Source organism: Haemaphysalis longicornis, unplaced genomic scaffold (genome assembly GCF_048455015.1).
Source record: "Haemaphysalis longicornis isolate Haplotype H1 unplaced genomic scaffold, Haemaphysalis longicornis Haplotype H1 scaffold_4, whole genome shotgun sequence".
NCBI classification, from domain to species: domain Eukaryota; kingdom Metazoa; phylum Arthropoda; class Arachnida; order Ixodida; family Ixodidae; genus Haemaphysalis; species Haemaphysalis longicornis.
Genome location: NW_027526361.1, coordinates 94,702,836 through 94,722,284, shown reverse-complemented (window position 1 = coordinate 94,722,284; position 19,449 = coordinate 94,702,836). Strand labels below are relative to the sequence as shown.

Genomic DNA, 19,449 nt, shown 5'->3' with positions numbered 1-19,449 from the left:
TGTAATTGTCAGGTAGCTCTGCTTGAATATTTGAATTTTTTCCCAATAAAGTCTTATATTATCGCGCTATTCTCTGGGTATTATCATTTTCTTTCAGTCATCGGGAAATATTCATTTTTCTCGCTGCATATATTCGCAATGGTGTCTAGTTTATTGGTCTTGTACTAATATATCCGGATAAACACAAGGTGTGTGCTGCAGAAAAGTAGTCCACTAAATGCTGCCCGAAATTTCTAAACTCACTTTTGTCCAGCACAAGCTTCTTTTTTTTGTGAAAGTTTGCCCTGCCGCACAATAAAGAGTTTTTATATCTACAACACTCTTCATTTTTGTCATTCTTTTCCTTGAGTGAGTAAATTTGGTGTTAGTCATTTTGAGGTAGCGGCGCATTGTCACCATGTTAAGTGGTTTTATTATTCCCATTCGCACAAATCAGTCGCTTATTTATTCGCGTGGTATTGCAGGGCAAGTGGTTGTCCTGCGTGATACTAGTGTAGTGCAGTAAAGCGACTTTACAGAATGGTGTTATGTATGAGCCAGCATGCAGGCTGCTTGATTGTTTTTTTTTTTTTTTGATGATACAGAAATTGTGACGAATTACACAGAGACAAGTAAGTGCAGGTGTAAAAATGGGTGCTGCACCCTCATCTGCTCCTGGCTGTTTGAAAAGTGTGGTTGCATCTGGCTACCTATGCTATGACTTATGAGCACTACTGTTTTTCTTGCAGGCAGTATTCCTTGAGCTGACAACCAGGACTCCCCTGCGTATGACACAAGTTGAAATGAAGTCTGATTTCCGTGGAAACAATGGTATGAAAATGCAATAACTAAAACTCATTCATTCAACTATTCTTTGTAAAGATGGCACCCAGGCCTGCACCGACAAAAGTATGATTCACTAGTAAAAATGCGAGGCCTTACTTCAAGTGCTATGATGTTATATTTCGTATCTTGTTTTACCTCATGTTTAGTGACTCTTTCTATCAGTTCGTTACTACATGAACTTTATGAATTCATGTAACGATTTCCTCAGCATGGAGCTTTGTAGTTTTTCAGCAACTCTACCTATTCTATAAGATGCGTGGTTTTGCAGAGCCAACAAGAAGAACTCTTTTTCGAAAAGAGCTCTTTAAGAAAGCTCCAGTTGTTAGTGAGGGCTGGTGCTGTGTTCTTTTCTTCGTCTTGTCAAGTTTGAGGTGTTCTTTCATTATGAATGTATACCAACTGCCCAGCTCTAAAGCCTATTACATTTTAACCCAAATAACCCTTTGAGTCATTACAGGTACAAACCTCCCGGGAATGCCACTTGAAGATCGGTGCAAGTTCTAGATGTATCCTCTCCCACAACACATTTGGACGAAGAAAAAATGTAAGTTGGCGATTCCTTTTTACGAATAGCCAAGGGAGAAACCGCCGGTAGAACACCTGACTGAAATGAAAAACGTTTCGGCTTCCACGTGGGATCCTCGTTCAAAATGAAACTGCCAGTACAAGGGGGGGGGGGGGGGGAGGCAGATGTTTAAGTACAGCCAAAAATGTGACGCAGAGGGCGTCAGCATCGTGAAAGCACGTTTCCTGGGTTTAGTGCGACGTTCGCTCTGTCGCGTGTACTAGTGATTCCACATGAAGGAGCGGAAATGTTTTTGCTTTCTCTTTTGCAAACGTATGTCAGAGTTTCTGCCTGTTCTGGGTGAGCATGCAGAAACATTTCGCGAGATAAACAGGAACACGGCACGATTAAAATTCGGGAAGGTTGGCCGGTATGACTATAGCGGCTTCGCGTTGCTCTGAACAATGCGGCCAAATTGCTCTGTGTAACGATTACTGAAATGATGTGGAATTATTTGAAAGGCCGTAAATCACTCCTTCTCTGGTGTGGCCTTTCATTTCATTCTCTGGTCTCCGTCTTCATTTTAGTGCAATATATTTTTCGTACTTCACATGCCTGTGATTTGGTGTGAGGGGCTTATGGTTGAACTGGATTTTGTTCTTTTTCTGAAATTTTCTGTAGATGGCTCTTCAAGGTGGGGAAATCCAAGTGACGGCCCCTCACATTTATACCTCCATCTGCGGCAGCAGGGAACAAGTCATTCAGATGACCTCGGGGAAATCTTCAGCGTGCCCTGATTTTGTGCCTGCTTGTGTACTACGTAAATTGCGAAGCTTATCTCTGAATTTTTCCAAGCGCCGTTTTTCATGCAGGAAATTATAGATCCCATATAAAGTTTATCCAAAAGACAGATTGCAATCGGCCTAGAAACTTGTTAGTGCTGCATAAAAGACGATAACTTGGCGTGGGAATCACAACTCAGGTGGAACTGTTAAGAGGAACCTAAGAGGGAAGTGTAAAGATGGATTCGTAAAGACAAGTGAATTACAAGTGTAATATTAGACTCTGAGTGAAACAGAGAATGCAGGGAACATAGCCATAAACACTGCTTTGTATGAAACAGTGAATTTGTAATAAATGTTCTTTCTACTTTCCCACATTCTGCGTTTTTTCTGTGGGGAACCATGACAATAACGCTGTACTGGGAAAGTGCACCTCTGAGAACCATCTAATAACTGTAGCTCAAACTCGAATTCGTCTGAAATTGTTCAATTGCAGTACCAAACAATTTGAAATACTTTGCATACATCCGTGCAAATATTGAGGTAACGAATCTGTATATTTGGCCATGTTTGTGAAGCTGTTCACGCAACATTTATTAAATAGGTTTAATAAGGGTATGTCAATAAACCGAGTTTTACCTGGAAGTCTAAAGCAATATTGGAAACGCCAGTTCTCCCAGGAATCCGCACTCGTCTAATATTCATTAAGGAACAATAATTACATTGGGGTGGTTCCCAGCTTTGCTCTTTAATAAATAGCCCACAGGTGTTTCATAATAATAAATGTGAATGTTCAAAACTACTGATGCCAAACTTCTTAAAATGTGCTCCTGTTAAATGCGCAAATATATGTGCATGTACTGCAATTCTCTTTTGATAATCATGGCCTAAGTTGTCAGACAAGAATTTTTGGCTTAAGGCTATGTTATAACTTTGGCGTCCTTTTGAAGTATGCTATCAAGTGCATGTTTCCACTAAAGCTTAGTTTCACTAAAGCCTAATGTTGTTTAACTAAAGCTAAAATTTATGCCCGCAATTTATTAAAAGACCTATCATGCATGTTCGATACTGGTTTCGTAAACGGCACAAAGCTGATGCAAACATCAAATTTAGTTATGCCTGTTTATAAGACTTAAGCGTTGCCAATACTCACAAAGATTTTTGGGTGACAACCTTGGTAACGATTATCGAACAGGTAATGCAATGCATATATATTAAGACAACGTTTTCAAGCTTTTTAGTACCGCAATTTTAGGAATTATAAAAGTAACCTCTTTTAGCCCCAGCCGTGTGGCCGGCAGTTTGTTCAAAGGACGAACAAAAGACACCCCACGCAAAAGTTTAGACAGCGCAATGGACAGCATGGTCGCACATATCGTCTTCCACTAACGCGATATTTGTTTATTACGAGGGAAAGGCGCCTTCGGGGCGTCGCCACAGCGGTGCCGGCGAAAGTCCGCCTGGCGCGCAACATGACACCTTCCAAATGTGCGGCCTTGGACGGCGGTAGATGTAACTTATATAAAGGTATACATGCTGAAAGCGTCAAAGTAACCGATAACTGAGTAACTCTTACGTGTATACGTATATAAGGGTTACGAAGATATAGGTTACATTTGTACCTTATAAATTATAGGTTACAAAAATTCGAAAATGTATACCTCTATTAAGGGTTACCCAGCTTAGAGTGTACTTCTGGTCATTCACTATAGCAGGCTCCGTAGGCTTGTAGACATCTCTCAATAGTGGACGCCCGCTGCAACGTTGTACTCAAACTCGTTCCCACATTTCCAGTTATCAAGGAGCCATTTTTATTTTCACGCGAAACATTGTGCTGCAGTTGGCCCGTATAACTGGTAGGCAATATACCTCTGGTTTGCAGCTGGCGCGTGTCGCTGCATTTGAAGCAGAATTAAGCTTGCAACTCCCGTCCTTCCCTTACTCGCTCGAGTCGGCTCCCCGGCGTCCGATTGTTGCCACCGCTGTCAACGCACGCGTCCAAGTTGGAATCTCTTCGTTGCCCACAGTAAAGAATTCACGCACACTGAAGTGAGGGAATGGCAACGTATATATGTTGCTATCAAGAAATCTAACTCAGATCTTTAGGTGACGTGCTATCATTCGACACCGCTATTTTGTCTTCCAAGCGAACATTACCGAGTACGCACAGAAGGCTTGTACAAGCTAAAAAAGAAAGAAAAAAACCCGGGCCATCTCTACGAACGTGGAACCTGGGGAGGGGCGAAGCATGCAGCCTGTATAAGTGCATTCTTGGCGCCTTGGCGTTCTTGCCAATGAAGATGAAACCGTTGTGGGGTAGAGGTATACAGCTTTGCTGTAAAAGTGTCTTGTCCTTGAAGCACGAAGCGTTCTAGCGCGAGGCGTAAACGAGTGTCCCGGTGTTTTAGTGCCGTGACTACAGGAGACGACGATTACGACGATGGCTACAGGAGACGCCAACAGCCCGAGCCCCTAATTATATTTAGTATAACAGGGAATCCCTGAGTTCAATGCATACATGTATATGTGACCGAACATCGACCGCTGGCGAGTCCCTTAAATTTTCTCCACCAACACAAACCCCACCCAAGGCACCGGCGCCTACGCCTTGGGGATTGGCAATGCTAAATATACGGCCTCCAAAAATGACTTAGTTGCTTTGAATGCTGTTGCCTAGGTATACGAGGAGCTTGATGGGACTGGGGGATCAAATGCGCATGCCTAACAGTTGCGTACTGCTGTTGTGCTCACTGGCTCACTTCTTATAAAGGCTGCACATTTCAGAAACACGGTGGATCCCTTTCGTAAATGTGGTTCTCTGCATAAAGCGCGTTTTATTTTCAATGTCAGCGGAGCAAACAGAATTGCCAAAGTTACCACATAAGGACGTACGCCTCGTGGAATTTGTGTGTCTGGAGCGTGATTTAAACGCCTTTTAAGCTTAATAAAAAACACAAAGTAAATTTTTGCCTTGTGTTAACTGTACGATATCTTTTTGTCGAACAAGAGCCTAAGGAAATTAATGTTGGAAATACTTGCAGCTGCCGAAGAGCTTCACTCTGGCGAATCGCATGGTTATGCAGGAATAAGGTATATTTAATGTGTGTTACAGCTGGGTATGCGTTATTGTTTCTGTGCCATCTAAGGGCTTTCCGTAAAGCAAATATGTTTGCGCAAACCTACACACCAGCCTATTTGGCGTGTTACCGGTGCACGCTGTTAACATTTGCTCATGCGTGCAACGCGCTCACGTGCGAATGCATGCCCGCACAAACACCACATCGGCGGGCGACTGCACGGGTCATCGCGATTGATTGATTGATTGATTGATTCCGTACCCTTTGTATCACAGTTATGACGTGTGTATCGCCCTTTTATGTACGTATAAGCTTTGAGGTGCTGTTTTTAACTTACTGGCGTTGCACTAACTACGTGACACAAGGTCGCATGCAAAAACAAAACGACATATATGGGACGTCATATATGGCATATATGACGCTGCGCAATAACATGTTCCCCAATGAAGTTCATTTCAAGGCGCTACTTTGAGCTACGACTACACAGTAAACATACAGGTCGCTCAGTAATGTCAATGCAAGCTTTTCTCCGCGCATTCCCGCATATGATGGACGTGTAGATGCCGTGCAGCGTCGATCCAGTCGGGGCACCAAAGAATTCGCTTCTGGTATGCGGCTGCTGGCGGGTGCTCACTCGGGCGGAGCGCATTTACGTGTGCACATTCCGCATTTCGGGTGCAAAAATATTACTCAACAACACGAACAAATTGGGTTGCCCAACTTGTGCCATAAATTATCAGCGGCAATCCAATCCAAGACGAGACGGCGCCACTGCCTCGCCGTCTCAGATAATCTTACCGGATCATTGGGTCGTGCACGGCTTTGACCGCCGCTGCTTACTGACGCTTCTCCGGCATCGTTTCCGGTGAAAGATAACGTTCTTTTTATTCGTGTACATTTTATTGGACACTACCTGCATTCTCAGCTTGCGATAAGAATGTATGCGTGTCGCTGCTGTGACATGGACTTAGTGCTGACGTGTATACGGTTGCGTCGGCTGCTTAAATGATTCTCCAGCGATACCGAACTTTAAGCGTGATGTCGCTGGCCGTGATTATCAGCTCCAATTTGTTATCGATAGTGAACTATACGCTTAACGCCTTTCGTTCTTTATTCTACCCAACTTCGCTGTTCATTTATTGCCAGCAAATGCGAACAGGCGCAACTATAACTCCACAAGAGGAGGCTTGAAATTTCCTTTCTTTTAGGTGCGGAGCACCTTAGAACCGCACATTGTCCGTCCGCGTCCGTGCGCATAGCATTTACAATCGCAAAAAAATCACACAGGCACCGGCAGGATTCGAGCCTGTGTACCAGACAGAATTAGCGTCAGTCGTCTTACCCACTGGGCCACGACCGTGAGTTAGTAACCTAGAATCAAATGGCTTACTCCCTCGTCTGTAACGGTGCGGAGTACATTAGGACCCCCCAATGTCCGCCCGCGTTCATCCGTGCGCACACCACCCGATTTGCGCCCCGACCGTCATTCGATTTGAGCTGTGAGTTGCAGTTTCATTTAAGGAATAATCAATTTGCAACTCACGGTTCAAATCGAATGATGGTCGTGGCGCAAAGCGGATGTCGCTCGGGGCGCAACTTGGATGTCATTTCGAGTCCCCGTACTCCGCACCCTCGGAGTGGAGTACGGCGGAGTGGAGCATCTACGGAGTGGAGATGCTGCCATTTTAACTTTTTTTCCCGTCTTATTTTTGTTTTATTTTCCTCGCACTCCCTCCTTTCTTCCACAAGAAAAAAAGGTTAAGTACGAATAACTTACATTTGGACTCGAACTAACATAAATGGAGCTCGAAAGGTTTGAAATATGCGAACCGTCATGTTAAATGTCTGTACAACGGAGCGTGACGGGCGCCATTCTAGGTAATCGCGGTGACTTCAAATGATTAAGCAAATCAATAATAATAGTTATGTTTGAAGTTCCTTATCGTCCCTACGCGAAGTGTTACCAGAGTGCATTTCGTAATTTTCAGTACTGGTACACCAACATGTTGAGAGCAAGGCCGATCGCTTCGACTCGACACTTCGATTCGGCATCAGCGCGTATAGGGGATTAGAAGAACGTTTATGGGGCAATTCGACGTCGATGGAAAGCAAATGGCCGAGGCATAGACCAGGGCTATAAGGCACACCAGGGCCACATAAATTTAGGCCATGTGCGGTTGTTTACCGCGCAGAAAACAAGGCAATTTAGTTTAATTATTAACTAGTTTATTAATTAACTAGTTAAGTAAGCTAGTTTACTTCCGCCGCTGTCTGTAATGGAACCCGCTATTTCGTGGTTTCGTGCTTTGCAACAGAACGCCTTGGGCACTGAGCCATTCAAGGGGCAAAACATGGTGATTTTGACTTGCCTTCGTATACCTTACGTAGTTATGTGGCCGGCTCCACGTCTCATATGAATGTTGCTAGTTAAGTAAGCTAGTTTACTTCCGCCGCTGTCTGGAATGAAACCCGCTATTTCGTGCTTTCGTGCTTTGCAGCAGAACGCCCTGGGCACTGAGCCATTGAAGGGGCAAAACATGGTGATTTTGACTTGCCTTCGTACCTTACACAGTTATGGGGCCGGGTACACATCTCATATGACTGTTGCTGTCTGCCTTTGTTAACTGTACGCGTAGGTCCTTTCTCGGTTCGGAGCATGGGGCAAACGGTAACTCTGGAAATATTGATTTGCATTTCATGCAAATTTCCCCCCACCAACAGTGTGGCAGTGAATACTTGCCCTGTTTTTATTAAGCATGTGCGGTCTAAATAGTGTTAATTTCCCTAAACGAAGAAATAACAATTTTATGTATTTGCGCTCGTAATGCTCAGTCGCAGCCGAGCTGGAGGTTGGGCTCGCCGGTACAACCTTTGTCAAAATTTTTTGGGCCAATCTTAAGCCTACCAAAAAAAATTCAAAGAATCGGCTTTACCTCTTAATGTGGCAAAAATATTTTAAGGCAGTAAGTAAGAAAGGTGTTTTCTCTAGCTTTCCTGTATAAAACGTCTCAGCCTCGCTCGGGCCGTGAGCTTGTACATCGAATTTTTTGCAGCCTGCGCGTTTCCGGCTTGGCCCACAAAATTTTGACAAAAACTGTACGCATTCATCTTAGTGGAAAAAGCGCTCAAACACAACAAGGAGCGCCCAAACAGCGCTCAAGAGCATTTTCCGCCAAGATTAATGATGCTCGTCACCGGTAGCTAGAATATTTTAGTAGTGTTGCGTTTATTACTCCAAACCTGATCCGATATAGTTTACTCGATAAACGTTTACTCCGTAATGTTGGGCTTGTAAAACGGCATACGTGCCACCGGGACACGTTATCACGTGCATCGCTCACGCGGCATGCACGCGCACGGGTCAACGCTCGTCGACCTTCGTAGCGGCTTGCCCTTGCCAATTTCCTTACCGTTTCTTGTTATCCGACACCCTGCAGCTTGTGCTATACAGTGCCGGCTGCGCAATCGAAAACCGCGAGGGAATCCCGTCAAACGCGCCAGGGGCTTCTTGCAACCCACGGCGCGATGATGGGTTTTTCGCTTGTTTTGCTCTTCTTGCGGGTTCCTTTCCCTTATTTTATCTTTCTTTTTTTTCTCTCCTCGTGCTTTCGCACTACACAGGTTTCAGCGCGCAGTCACTCACGGCTTCGAGCAAAGCCGACGCCCAGTCTCCCCAGCGGCCTTCGACACCTGGTAAGCACTTGCTTTTTCTTTCTTATTTTCGTATTGTGCATTGAGTGGGGATGAATTGGGCGTCCACCCATGTGGTCAATGGCTTTGTGAGAGTGACGAAAACTCCCAAACACCTCCGCCGTACTCTAGGGGCTTCAGCCTGTGTTTTCTGATCACACAATTCTTGTTAAGTGGGTACAAGGGTTAGGTCGAACGTCAAGTGAGTGTCGACCGCTACAGGGCCCGACGGAAAACCACGTCAGGTACAGTGATCCCCACAAAAAAAAAAAAAAAAAAAAAAAACTGTCGGTAGCTCTTCACAACAGTCATCGCGACTTCCAAGACTACATGAATTTCCAGCAAAACCGTTGAATATATACGCCAATAGCGGATCCGCACTAATAGAAAGCCACCGTGTGCCTGTATAGTAGTGTCTTGCGGACATTCTGTCGTTGTCAAAGGGCATGCTTGTTAACTTCTACCTTTTTTAAGTGCACCCTGAGATTGCAGAGGTTCCGTGAATAAGTGCTATATAAACCATTTTGCACAGTCTGCCGGCTCCTGCCTCCGCTTCTCACCGAAAAGAATTTAGAATTTCTGGTCGCAAATTCAGGCAGCTGCGCACGGGAGAACGACAGAAAAATCTAACGCCCTTTCTGTAAAACGCGATGTTTTCTCCGATATAAAGGTCCAGTTCACAATCCAAGCAGCCAAGGTCCAAATCTACGACAAGGCTGAGCTGACCGAATGTAATATTAGGATTTTTTATCTATTAGTTGGTGGTTGAGTCACCTGAATGTGCTGATTTGTTAGTTCAGCTGTTGTCATCGATTTGGACTTCAGCTGATTGGATTGTGAACTGCGCATTTGTATCGGAGAAAGCGTCCCTTCTCATCATCAGCATCATCATCATTATGCCCCCTTTGTAAAGGCCCATTGGGTAAATTTTCCTTTCCTGCAGTGTGTTTTGTGTAGATTTGGCTTTTGTGCAGTGAATTTGTATCGGAGATAGCTTCGCGTTTTATCATCGTCATCATCTGCCCTTCGTGGAAACCGATTGTGCAAGGTTGACTTTCCGGCAGTGTGTTTCGGCTTAACTACAACGCCATCAGCGAGGCATACAAGGCTTCGCTTTAAAAATAAGGTACTGGAGAGAAAATGTAGATAACAAGTTGCCTTATCTGGATGCTGTTCTATCCGGAAGTAGTTGAAGTCCTTGATTATTCTTTTTGGTTAAGGATGCCAAGCAGTGCACGAAGGAACCATATATATGAACGATCCAGGAAAGCCCACTTGTTAACACCTGCCTGAAGTGTTCGGAGGAAACGATACCGATATATGCTTACTTTCATGACCATACTCTTCAGTGAGCTGAGCGACAACTTAGGCTATATGATACCTCTTTACTTGCTATCTTACCAAAAAGTAAATGGCGTTAACTTATTGTTATTTTCTCTCTTCCAGACTCCTTCCAAATGTTCCGGGCGGCCAGTGCACGGTTTGCGTCACAAGGTATGTACACCTTTTCACCCAAACACAGAATTTGTACGACATTAGTTATGCAGAAGTTTTCAATCGTAGCGACCGTAACAACGAGCACGTAAATTTGCGTGATTTATTAGCTGGACGTTTAAGGTTTGCGGCAGTGGGCATGAAACAACGCCGGTCAGTCATTGAAAAAGCTTAGGACGATGTTTCCATCGGGAGAGCAATACAGTCGTTCATTTTTTTCTTACTTTTGAAAAGAAAAAGAAGTTTAAGTCACGAAGTCCGGGTTTCAAGCACTAAAACGTACGTTTGGATATATGTAGGGCGCCAGGGTTGATGGAGACTCCAGCTCATCTTGAAACCAAAGTAAGGGGTCTGAATGCGCAATGAGGTATACGGATTCGCAGAAAAGCTGAGTTCAGGAGGAGGAATGCAATTTAAAGGAGATCTGAGAAAGGTTTTAACACGAAAGTATTTTATTCCTGGGTACTCGAAGATATCCCTAACGTCATATGGGTCACGGAAGTGACGCCAATACAGCGAAGCAAGCGGCCTGTAAAGGGTGCACCTCTGCACTCAGGTTCTTCTTGCGGGAAAGCAACCTTTAGTACCAAAGAGCACATTATACTTAGGGTTGTTCGTTTTCGGGTTTTTTTATTTTACCACGAAAGTGTTTTATGACGCGATACACCAAGATTTCACTGACGTCATATCCGTCATGAAAATGACGCCAGTACACCACCTTTGCTCAAGTGACCTGCCAGCAGGACGTCGCTCGCCAAGCAAACCCCCAAGACAGCCGCCGATCCGCAAATCATGCTTAGCTGCACATTTCACTGCAAATTTCACTTTCGTGTTTTACCGATTCCTATGACAGAGGAATGAACCAGAGTTTTTTTTTTCGTTATAGTTTGGTTCTGCGATGTAACTGACTCCTCAGTGGCGGAGAGTCAAGCTCGAGCCGTATGCGAACCGAGGTTTTAGTGACAACACCACAGTGAGGCATTTTGTTCCGTTTTACAACGTCAGCTGTGCATGGGAGATTCCATGCGGTTTCCGTGATCAGAAAACTCCAGCTGGACGGAAAATAAATGTCGCTTGTTTCCTACCACTGAGAACTGAAGCCAAGACTTACAATCCCCCAAGGGGAGACATATTACTACGCCGTGGCTCCGCTTCTAGTTTCTCAGTACGCCTGGGCGGTTTCATATGTAAATAGACGGGGTGAGAGAGTGAAGTTTGAGAAGGCTGAACAACTGCCGTTACCATGCGTTGCACGAAATCCAGCGGCAGTTGCATGTGAATATCACAGCTAAGTGTCACATGAAGTCATCCAAATCGGCATGAAGGATAACGACATAGAATCGTACCAAGTATGAATATTAAGGGGACACTGCAACGGCTTTCTGAACATTTTTTTTTCTAAATCCTAAATGCTTTCAGAGCGCAGTCAACAGACACCTTCTGTACTTAGAATAGGGGTCCAAAAGGACCTCAGCCAGAAATTACTGCTCTATGCCCATCAGGTGACTTAGAAACTTCCTCAATATATTTTTTTTTCTCTCTTTACTGGTCCTTGCGTTCTTCAAGCGCTCAAATTACGCCATTACGGCAACGCAGGAGCTATTGGTCTCTTCAGTTGCAGTAATAGCCCCTTTCGAAAGCCCCTTCAGAAAAAAAAAACATAAAAGCAAAGCAGAAATCGAAGGCAGGTTTCCTGCGACGAACAAATCACCCAGTGCCGTTCCATGCTGGCGATAACCATAGCTTCCACAATGCTCCGAGACGCAAGGGAAAGAGTAAAAGCGTTATCAGAAGTGTTGCAGAGTTCCTTTAACATTTTCATCTGTCTCTCGTTGTCAAGCTGAATCGGGTTACTGACATTAGCGAAATATTTGCATAACCCAAGTAATTTTGTGATCGTTTGAACCTTGCCCAAGTGATGTCGCACTGCATAAGTTTGGTCGCACAATCTTGGTTGAATGAAGTGTCCCTTCGAGCGCGGGAATCAGCAATATTTCTTTTATTGCCTTCCCTTGCTGATAAAAGTTAGCTGCGAGGTACTCCAACAGATCGCTATGCATGCTAGCGCGAATTTCTGCATCAAAGTTTTGTTCCAGGGAGGAAGATTCCGCCACTTCGACCTTCGCCGTTCCCCCTTATTTTTCGAAAGCCTGGCGCGACTTTATCCCGATAAAAAACCATAAGGAGCATCGCTTGGCGTCTTGTAGCTCGACCTTCATCCCACATACTTCCGTTTGCTCTGCGAGCTCAGTCTGCACAGGCATTCTCTGTATAGGAAGAGCTCCCTCCAAGCGTAACGTTGCATTTACAACTTCCGAAGAGTCACCCACCCTTCCTGGACACGGCGGTTGAAGCCTCATGGCCTACTCTACGTCGCCCTCGGTTCCACCGCATCAGAGCGAGGCCGACGGTTCGGCTGCTATCGCGAGGGCTGCGACGTTGTTCTCGCCAAGCAAGCATGCGCCGACGATCAAAGTTCTCCCTCTGCCCCGGAAGTAAGAGCGGTGTAGTCCCCCACACTCGAGCAGCCATCCGGCGGCCGACTGGCCTGCTGTTTAAAAGGCCCTCGAGAGACTGTTTTAAGCCTCACCTCCTCACGACTCTGCTCCGGCAGCCCTCCTCCGACCTCGGGTTCTTTTCACCGGAGCTCACACACGGGGGCGAACCACTCAGGCACTCAGTGACCGCGTCAGCGCCTGCCTCTCCCGGCGTATTTACATATCATCGCGGTCCCATTAAGGGCCTCTCCGACAGGCTGCCCCGTATCTGTAGTTATACTCTGCCGACGACGCTGCATATCTCCGTACACCCTACTTCCCCCCCCTTTCCCTTTTTTTTTTCTTTGTCTTCCGTCGCTTCCCCCTACTTCGCTTTCCCCGCTGTTTGTCGAGGGCCCTCGTAACGTCAACCTGGCGTTGCTTGCTTTATGCGCGCTCCCCACCGCGCGCGCTCCCGCAGCCGGTTGATTTCACGGCGCTCAATCTGGAGCGTTAGTCACGGCTTTGTTGCCGCTCGAGGGGCCGTGAAGCCAAGGGCGTTCGACGCTGCCGCCGCCTGGCGCCTCACTCCCCTCGCTCACGCTCCGCTGCCCTCCGCAATGGCGGTCCACTTTCTTCCACTCGCGCCTACCGCCGCCACAGGTTGCGGCGCTTTGGTTATAAATGGGGGCTTGTCACGAGCGCAACCCTTTCTGATCGCTGCGCAGGCGGCGTCCACTCCGCGATTCCGCGGGGAAACAAAAAAGCGCGCTCAATCAAGCTGGATTGGCGAGGCTTGTTCAATGGATCAGTTCTGGACGGCCGAACATGTCCACGTTTGATTAGTCGTTGTCGGAAGGAATTGCGCGAAGCGCAGTCATTTGTTTTTTGGTTGTTGTAAGGGCTTTGAACAAATAAAAAAAAAAGGAAATGGGAGCGCAAGTGGAAATGGTTGACCGATAACCTCTTTCCTTCTCTTTGGAGAATGTAGTGATCACAAATCCACTGCAACGATTCTTGGGCCTTTACATCGTTCCTTCCCGTAAACGCTTGTAATCCTCATTCATCTTCCTTACTTTTTGTCATTTTAATTTAGTTGAATAATGAAGCTCTTATCATCAGCATGACTGTCTTTTATTTTGAACAGGAAATGATGATTCGTTCTTGAACGCTCGCATTTTTTTTTTCGCCGGCATTGACGTCAGATTTCACGTATAATTTTATTTTTTTATTGTTCAGTTTACATAGCTATGAGCAAAATTGACACCATAAGCAGTAAGATTAGGACCAATCAATAGACGGCTCATTTTCATACCTTTAAATTAGTTTTTCAGGAAAATACGTGCAACAACGACTCGTGTGGTTTTTTTTTTTTATGTGAAACGCGTACTAGTGACATGGTTCATAATTTATTTTCTTCGATGAGCGAGCATTTTTAATACCGCTTTCTTGTAGCCACGGAAATGGTACTGAAACGAAAATCGGCTGCTTCAAGTCATTTACGCCGCTTTAAATCAGCTCGCAGTATTTAATTGGCGCAAATCATTCTTATGAACATACCAAAGATGGTATTCTACGCTATGCTTTTACGACCTTTTTAAAATGGCTAGGGCTCTACTCGCTGTAGAAGACTATGCACGAGACAAAGTTCGAAGCGCACAATTAATCGCGCCGTCATCGCCACTCAGCCTACCTGTGTACTGAAACCAAAAGCTCTCGTTATGTCCTCATTCAGCCTCTCCCCTCGAGTTCGGTTTCAGCCGCTGTGCCCGCGTACGCTCAATGATTCGTGGCCTCGAGGTCGCCGAGCCCAGTTCGTTTTCATCCACTAGCCGGGCTCCCCCACCACCCACCACGGCCAAGGGATAACGGGGCTTGCGTCATGGCAACGCCACCGACGAGAATTCAGACCACGGCAGTTCGCCATCAAACTTAACACGGGTGCAAAGGGTTAATATTCACGTGTCTGGTCGATCTTCGAATCGGACCTCATCGCTCGTGGTCCACAGTAAACAGTGACGTCTGGAGAGAAAGTGGAAAAAAAAGTCTCGCTGCCTTGTCTCGTGGCGGTGAGTGCTCGCAAAGTGTATTAGCCCCATTCATCGGTTCCTCGCAGCACGTGCGTTGACACGGTGCTTATCGCGATTAGAACGTCACCCTCCCTTCGCCGCGCTGGTTGATGGACGAAGCCCCGCAGCTCCCCGCCCCGTCTATTGAAAGCCCCTGTGGTGCTTTCACGGGTGCCCGAGCCGTGTGCCATATGTAAGCAGGTGTGGCCAGATATGGGCTTTGACGCCAGTGGCGACACACTTCGTTAGTGTTCACGTCGGGGCTGGAAACGGCGATCTTTCGGTGATGCCGTTCGATCGGTGTAGTGTTTGTCTTTGTTGGTGTTGCTTTGACGGTCGAGCAGCTGATTCCGTTGCGGCACTCTGTTTGTAAGGCTTGCTGGCATGTTTGCACAGGGCTAGGCTTTTTCAGAACCTATATTATGGAGCCCTAGTAGAACATTGTGGTTGTTCCGTCAAAAAGAAAAAAAAAACACAATAAGTAACACTTTGTATATTATATCGATGCACCCTATTAAGGAACTGCAATGCGCATTTAATATATATATATATATATATATATATATATATATATATATATATATATATATATATATATATATATATATATATATATATATATATATGTGCGCGCTATGAGCCGTAATAAAGTAAGCAGAAAATCGTTATTAGTCGGGGAGCAATGCAGTAAACGGCTGCGTGAAACGCCACAGAATGCGTCTTGGTTTCGAGGTTCTCAAGGACATCTAGGCTGTGGCTGATGCCACGGTAAGCGACTCTAAGTCAGTTCTCTAGTTCTGACCACCTCCTGTTCTAAACAAGCACCAGACGATGTGCGCATAGAAGTGGTCTTATTTTCTTCCCTTCCAAATGTAGTGCCATAATTGCTGCCAGAAGTCATAACCTCCAGTTGGAGATTTACCAAAAAGCGCAACTTGAACAAAATATTGCTTGTTAAAGAATGTGCTCGTTGAAAATGAAGTTAAAGAACACTGGACTACAAACAGCGCTGAATTGACAAGCATTAAAACTACAAATTAAACCGCGATCTGCTTCAAGCCTGTTTTAACAATATAATGGAACTAAGGCAGGCCAAGTTCCTACTAAATCTATCTGCTTATTCACGTAGTGTACACGCCAGTAGAAGGGTGAAGAGATGTCAACCTCAGGTAAAGAAGCAATCACACTGTAGCGTGGTGCAAGCTCACGAAATGATGCATAAATGGCTATCTGGACCACTTCCAAACATGGCTGCCCCCTCCTCTAACGTGACCGTTCGCTTCCTCTTCCGAAACTCGCAGGCAGCGGCCAGATCCAGCTGTGGCAGTTCCTGCTCGAGCTGCTCTCGGACAGCAGCAACGCCAACTGCATCACGTGGGAGGGCCAGAACGGCGAGTTCAAGCTCATCGACCCGGACGAAGTGGCGCGCCGCTGGGGAGAGCGCAAGAGCAAGCCCAACATGAACTACGACAAGCTGAGCCGCGCGCTGCGCTACTACTACGACAAGAACATCATGACCAAGGTGCACGGCAAGCGGTACGCCTACAAGTTCGACTTCCACGGCCTCACGCAGGCGCAGCAGGCGCCCACCCCGGAGTCCTCGGCAGCCTACAGGCTGCAGACCGAGCTGTTCCTGCCACACTACCGGAGCAACTACATCGGCGCCCACCAAACGTCGCCCGTGGGCCTTCCGCCGACGGCGGCCGCGGCCGTGCGCAGCCCGTACTGGACTCCGAGTGCCACGGGCGCCTGCAACCTGTACCCGAACCTGTCCGGACACTCGCTCTCGCACCACGCCGGACACAGAGCCAACGGCCTGAGTCCCTACTACGCATGACGATGGTACGGCGACTATGGCAGTGACGCCGCCCTTTTGTCGCACGACCGTTGAGACTGATGAACAGTGGTGCTCGGCGGCGGTCACCTTCCGCGTTGTGGTGGACCACGGCACAGAGTGCGAGGGACGCTCCTTGAATGTGTGTGTGTGAAGTGAGACACGGACGTTTTGTGTCGTATTTGCTTCGTTCCTTGGGTCGAAGAAGTTGGATCGCGGACCTGCTCTCATGAACACTGCGCTGTGTCATTCGTTGCACCTAACCCGGTTACATGCACCCGCGTTGTAGTAGCCGCGAACGCAGTTCGCATGGGTGTGTTCGCGAGTGTAAGGCATGTTATGCGCACTTGGTATTTTCAACACGTTGGTCATTTCGGTTGAGTAAGACAGGCAAGGAGATGCTCTCTTTTTTGGTGATGGTTTCACGAGAAGTTCTTTTGCTTCAGGAAAGGTCGTAATAGAGAAAGTACAAGTATTTGGGGGCATATGCCGGTGCGTAAAGCGCACACCATATGTTGAACCTCTATCGCGAAAAATTACAGGCTTCAGTATGGTTGAACTGACGATGCAGTCGTTGCGACGTGCAACATGCATTCTGGCTCCCGGTGCATGCGGTTGCTTAGCCAAAATGCCGCCAGAAAATTGACTGCCACTGCTTATTGGTGATTATGATTACCACGTCATTCATAGAAGTGTATTACATTGACATTTGTTTTGTTTCTTTCCCAAGAGGCACACGTTTTGAAATGTTCAGTCCGGGTTTTTTGCGAAACCTTGCAAAAGAATCACCTAGGCCGAATGGGAAAAGAAATGTCTCCACTGGACATAGGTCTCAGACGTGAAGCACACGTCTCTCCCGTCATGATTTGGTTTCACGCAAGCGCCGGTAACATATTTTGCGTTGCAAGCCCCATCAGGTCGTTCATTTTTTATTTCGTTTGTTGGTTTCTGTTTTGTATTTGTTGCACGGTCGCACCTTGCTGTCAAGGACGTTAAACGTAGGTTCTAATACTCACCATAGTACAAGATAAGGTGCGGATCGCGTGTGTTCTTCTGTGTCAGGATGCAATTGTTTTGGTTCTGACAGTCTACGTAACGCGAAAGTATTTAACTACAGAGATAGAATGCGCCATGAATGTGTTTTTGTGAAGTTTCTGTGGCGCGAGTTTTTTTTTCTTCCCTAAACGCATCGTTTACATTTGTTGTATTTCTCTTAAGTTAGTTGTTGGGTCGTAGTAAAGGCTGCTCGCGAGGTATACCATTGCCTTCCTTTTTTGGAGACACCTAAACGTTTTTTGAATTGCTTTTATTGCATTTTATAGACGTTCTGTGCTTTTCCGCGCCTCAAGCTTACCTTGAGGCCAGCTTGGCCTCACGACTTTGGCTGCAAATTCTTCGAGCAATTTATTTACTTTAATGTGTTCTTTCTTTCTGCACATCTTCTTTCCCCCAAAACATCCCGATGAATGTTAAGTTAACACACGACAGTACGAATACCGGTGTTCTTCAGTGTCAGTTCTCGCTCGCAAGTCTGCAATTTCATCGCATTCTGTTCGCACACCTCCCAACAGCACAGTGTTACTTTATACACAATAAAATCTCCCCTTTTTTGGCTGGTCCGAAATACGGAAGTGACGAGTTCGTTTCTTGCTTTCATTAGGAGCAGTGTGACATGTTTATTGGTCAACTGTCCACGTTTTTTAAACACGTCAACATCGCTTCGTGGGCTTCTGGGCCGCATTTGTTGTAGTTTTGCACGTTTTTAAGAAAAGTGTCCTGAAGGTTTTTTCCGGATGGTGAAAATTAATTGTCGCCCTCGGTGCGCACACCGGTTGTAGCTGTGCTGCCTTGTAAACCTCAACGATGAAGATAGGTTTAATGAAACCAGGCTAGTGGCCAAGCTTGATACTTTTTTAAATTTTAAATCGTCAAGGGAACAAAACTGGGTATATAAATTTCGTCCACAAGTTTCACGCCTTTAGTGGCACAAATCGCCTGAGTTTACATTAAGTTCGACGCACTTCAATGAACCCATCTAACGAAAGAAAACCCCAAATTCTGAAATTATAAGTGTGCAGGAAGAGGTGGAAAGGGTTTACCCCTTTGGTGTCCTTGTCGGATCGTCGGTGCTCGAGGCTGCATTCGTTTTCTACAGTGCCGACACAACCACTATCAGAAAAAGTTGCAGAGACATATACGTTTATATCCTAAGATGTAATGCGCGGTAGCGATACTTCGACTCCCGCGGAGCGTGTTCGTACGCAGCTGCAGCATTTCCGATCTATGCTTCACGAGCACGAAAGGTTATCGAAGAGAGAAAGACTGGGAACCAGGGTTTTCAATCGCCGTGTCCCAGGAGAGGCAAATGTTCTCTGCGCTTCTGTGGCTTAAAATGTGAGCCTGGAAGGTTGCAAATGCGAGGTGTTGGTCAGTTTAAAGCGAGGAGGAGTCAGTGCTAGTGTATCAAAATGTTTATTATGGGATGTCTATGCCGAGCTGAGCAATTTTGCTTTTTTTTTTTCAGAGAGAGAGAGAGAGAGAGAGAGAGAGAGAGAGAGAGAGAGAGAGAGAGAGAGAGAGAGAGAGAAGATCTTTGTTTGGGAAGAAATAGTTGTTTAGGAAAATTGGGTAAAGAGATGGCAGGGAGCTCAAAGGTGTAACCTGAGTCTACGGCAGCAGATGCAGCAGCTCCTTCC

At 46.1% G+C, this 19,449-nt stretch overlaps 1 protein-coding gene and 1 long non-coding RNA gene across 6 annotated transcripts in view; both read left to right on the top strand.

Annotated features, from left to right (window-relative positions):
• LOC144179100 (Friend leukemia integration 1 transcription factor-like) overlaps positions 1-18,389 on the top strand; it is a 107,330-nt gene extending 88,941 nt beyond the window's left edge. For 4 of the 5 annotated variants that reach the window (XM_077707320.1, XM_077707319.1, XM_077707323.1 and 1 more), the window contains 3 exons: positions 8,811-8,882; positions 10,326-10,373; positions 16,221-18,389. In XM_077707320.1, the coding sequence (XP_077563446.1) occupies positions 8,811-8,882; positions 10,326-10,373; positions 16,221-16,756 (656 nt within the window). In that variant the 3' untranslated portion in view covers positions 16,757-18,389. The remainder of the gene's footprint in view (positions 1-8,810; positions 8,883-10,325; positions 10,374-16,220) is intronic. The other variant, XM_077707322.1, reaches the window with a different exon arrangement.
• On the top strand, positions 657-2,582 carry LOC144179102 (uncharacterized). Its single transcript, XR_013324142.1, has 3 exons — positions 657-810; positions 1,283-1,369; positions 2,012-2,582. It is a non-coding gene; the product is annotated as an uncharacterized LOC144179102 (long non-coding RNA).
• Positions 18,390-19,449: the final 1,060 nt, after the last annotated feature.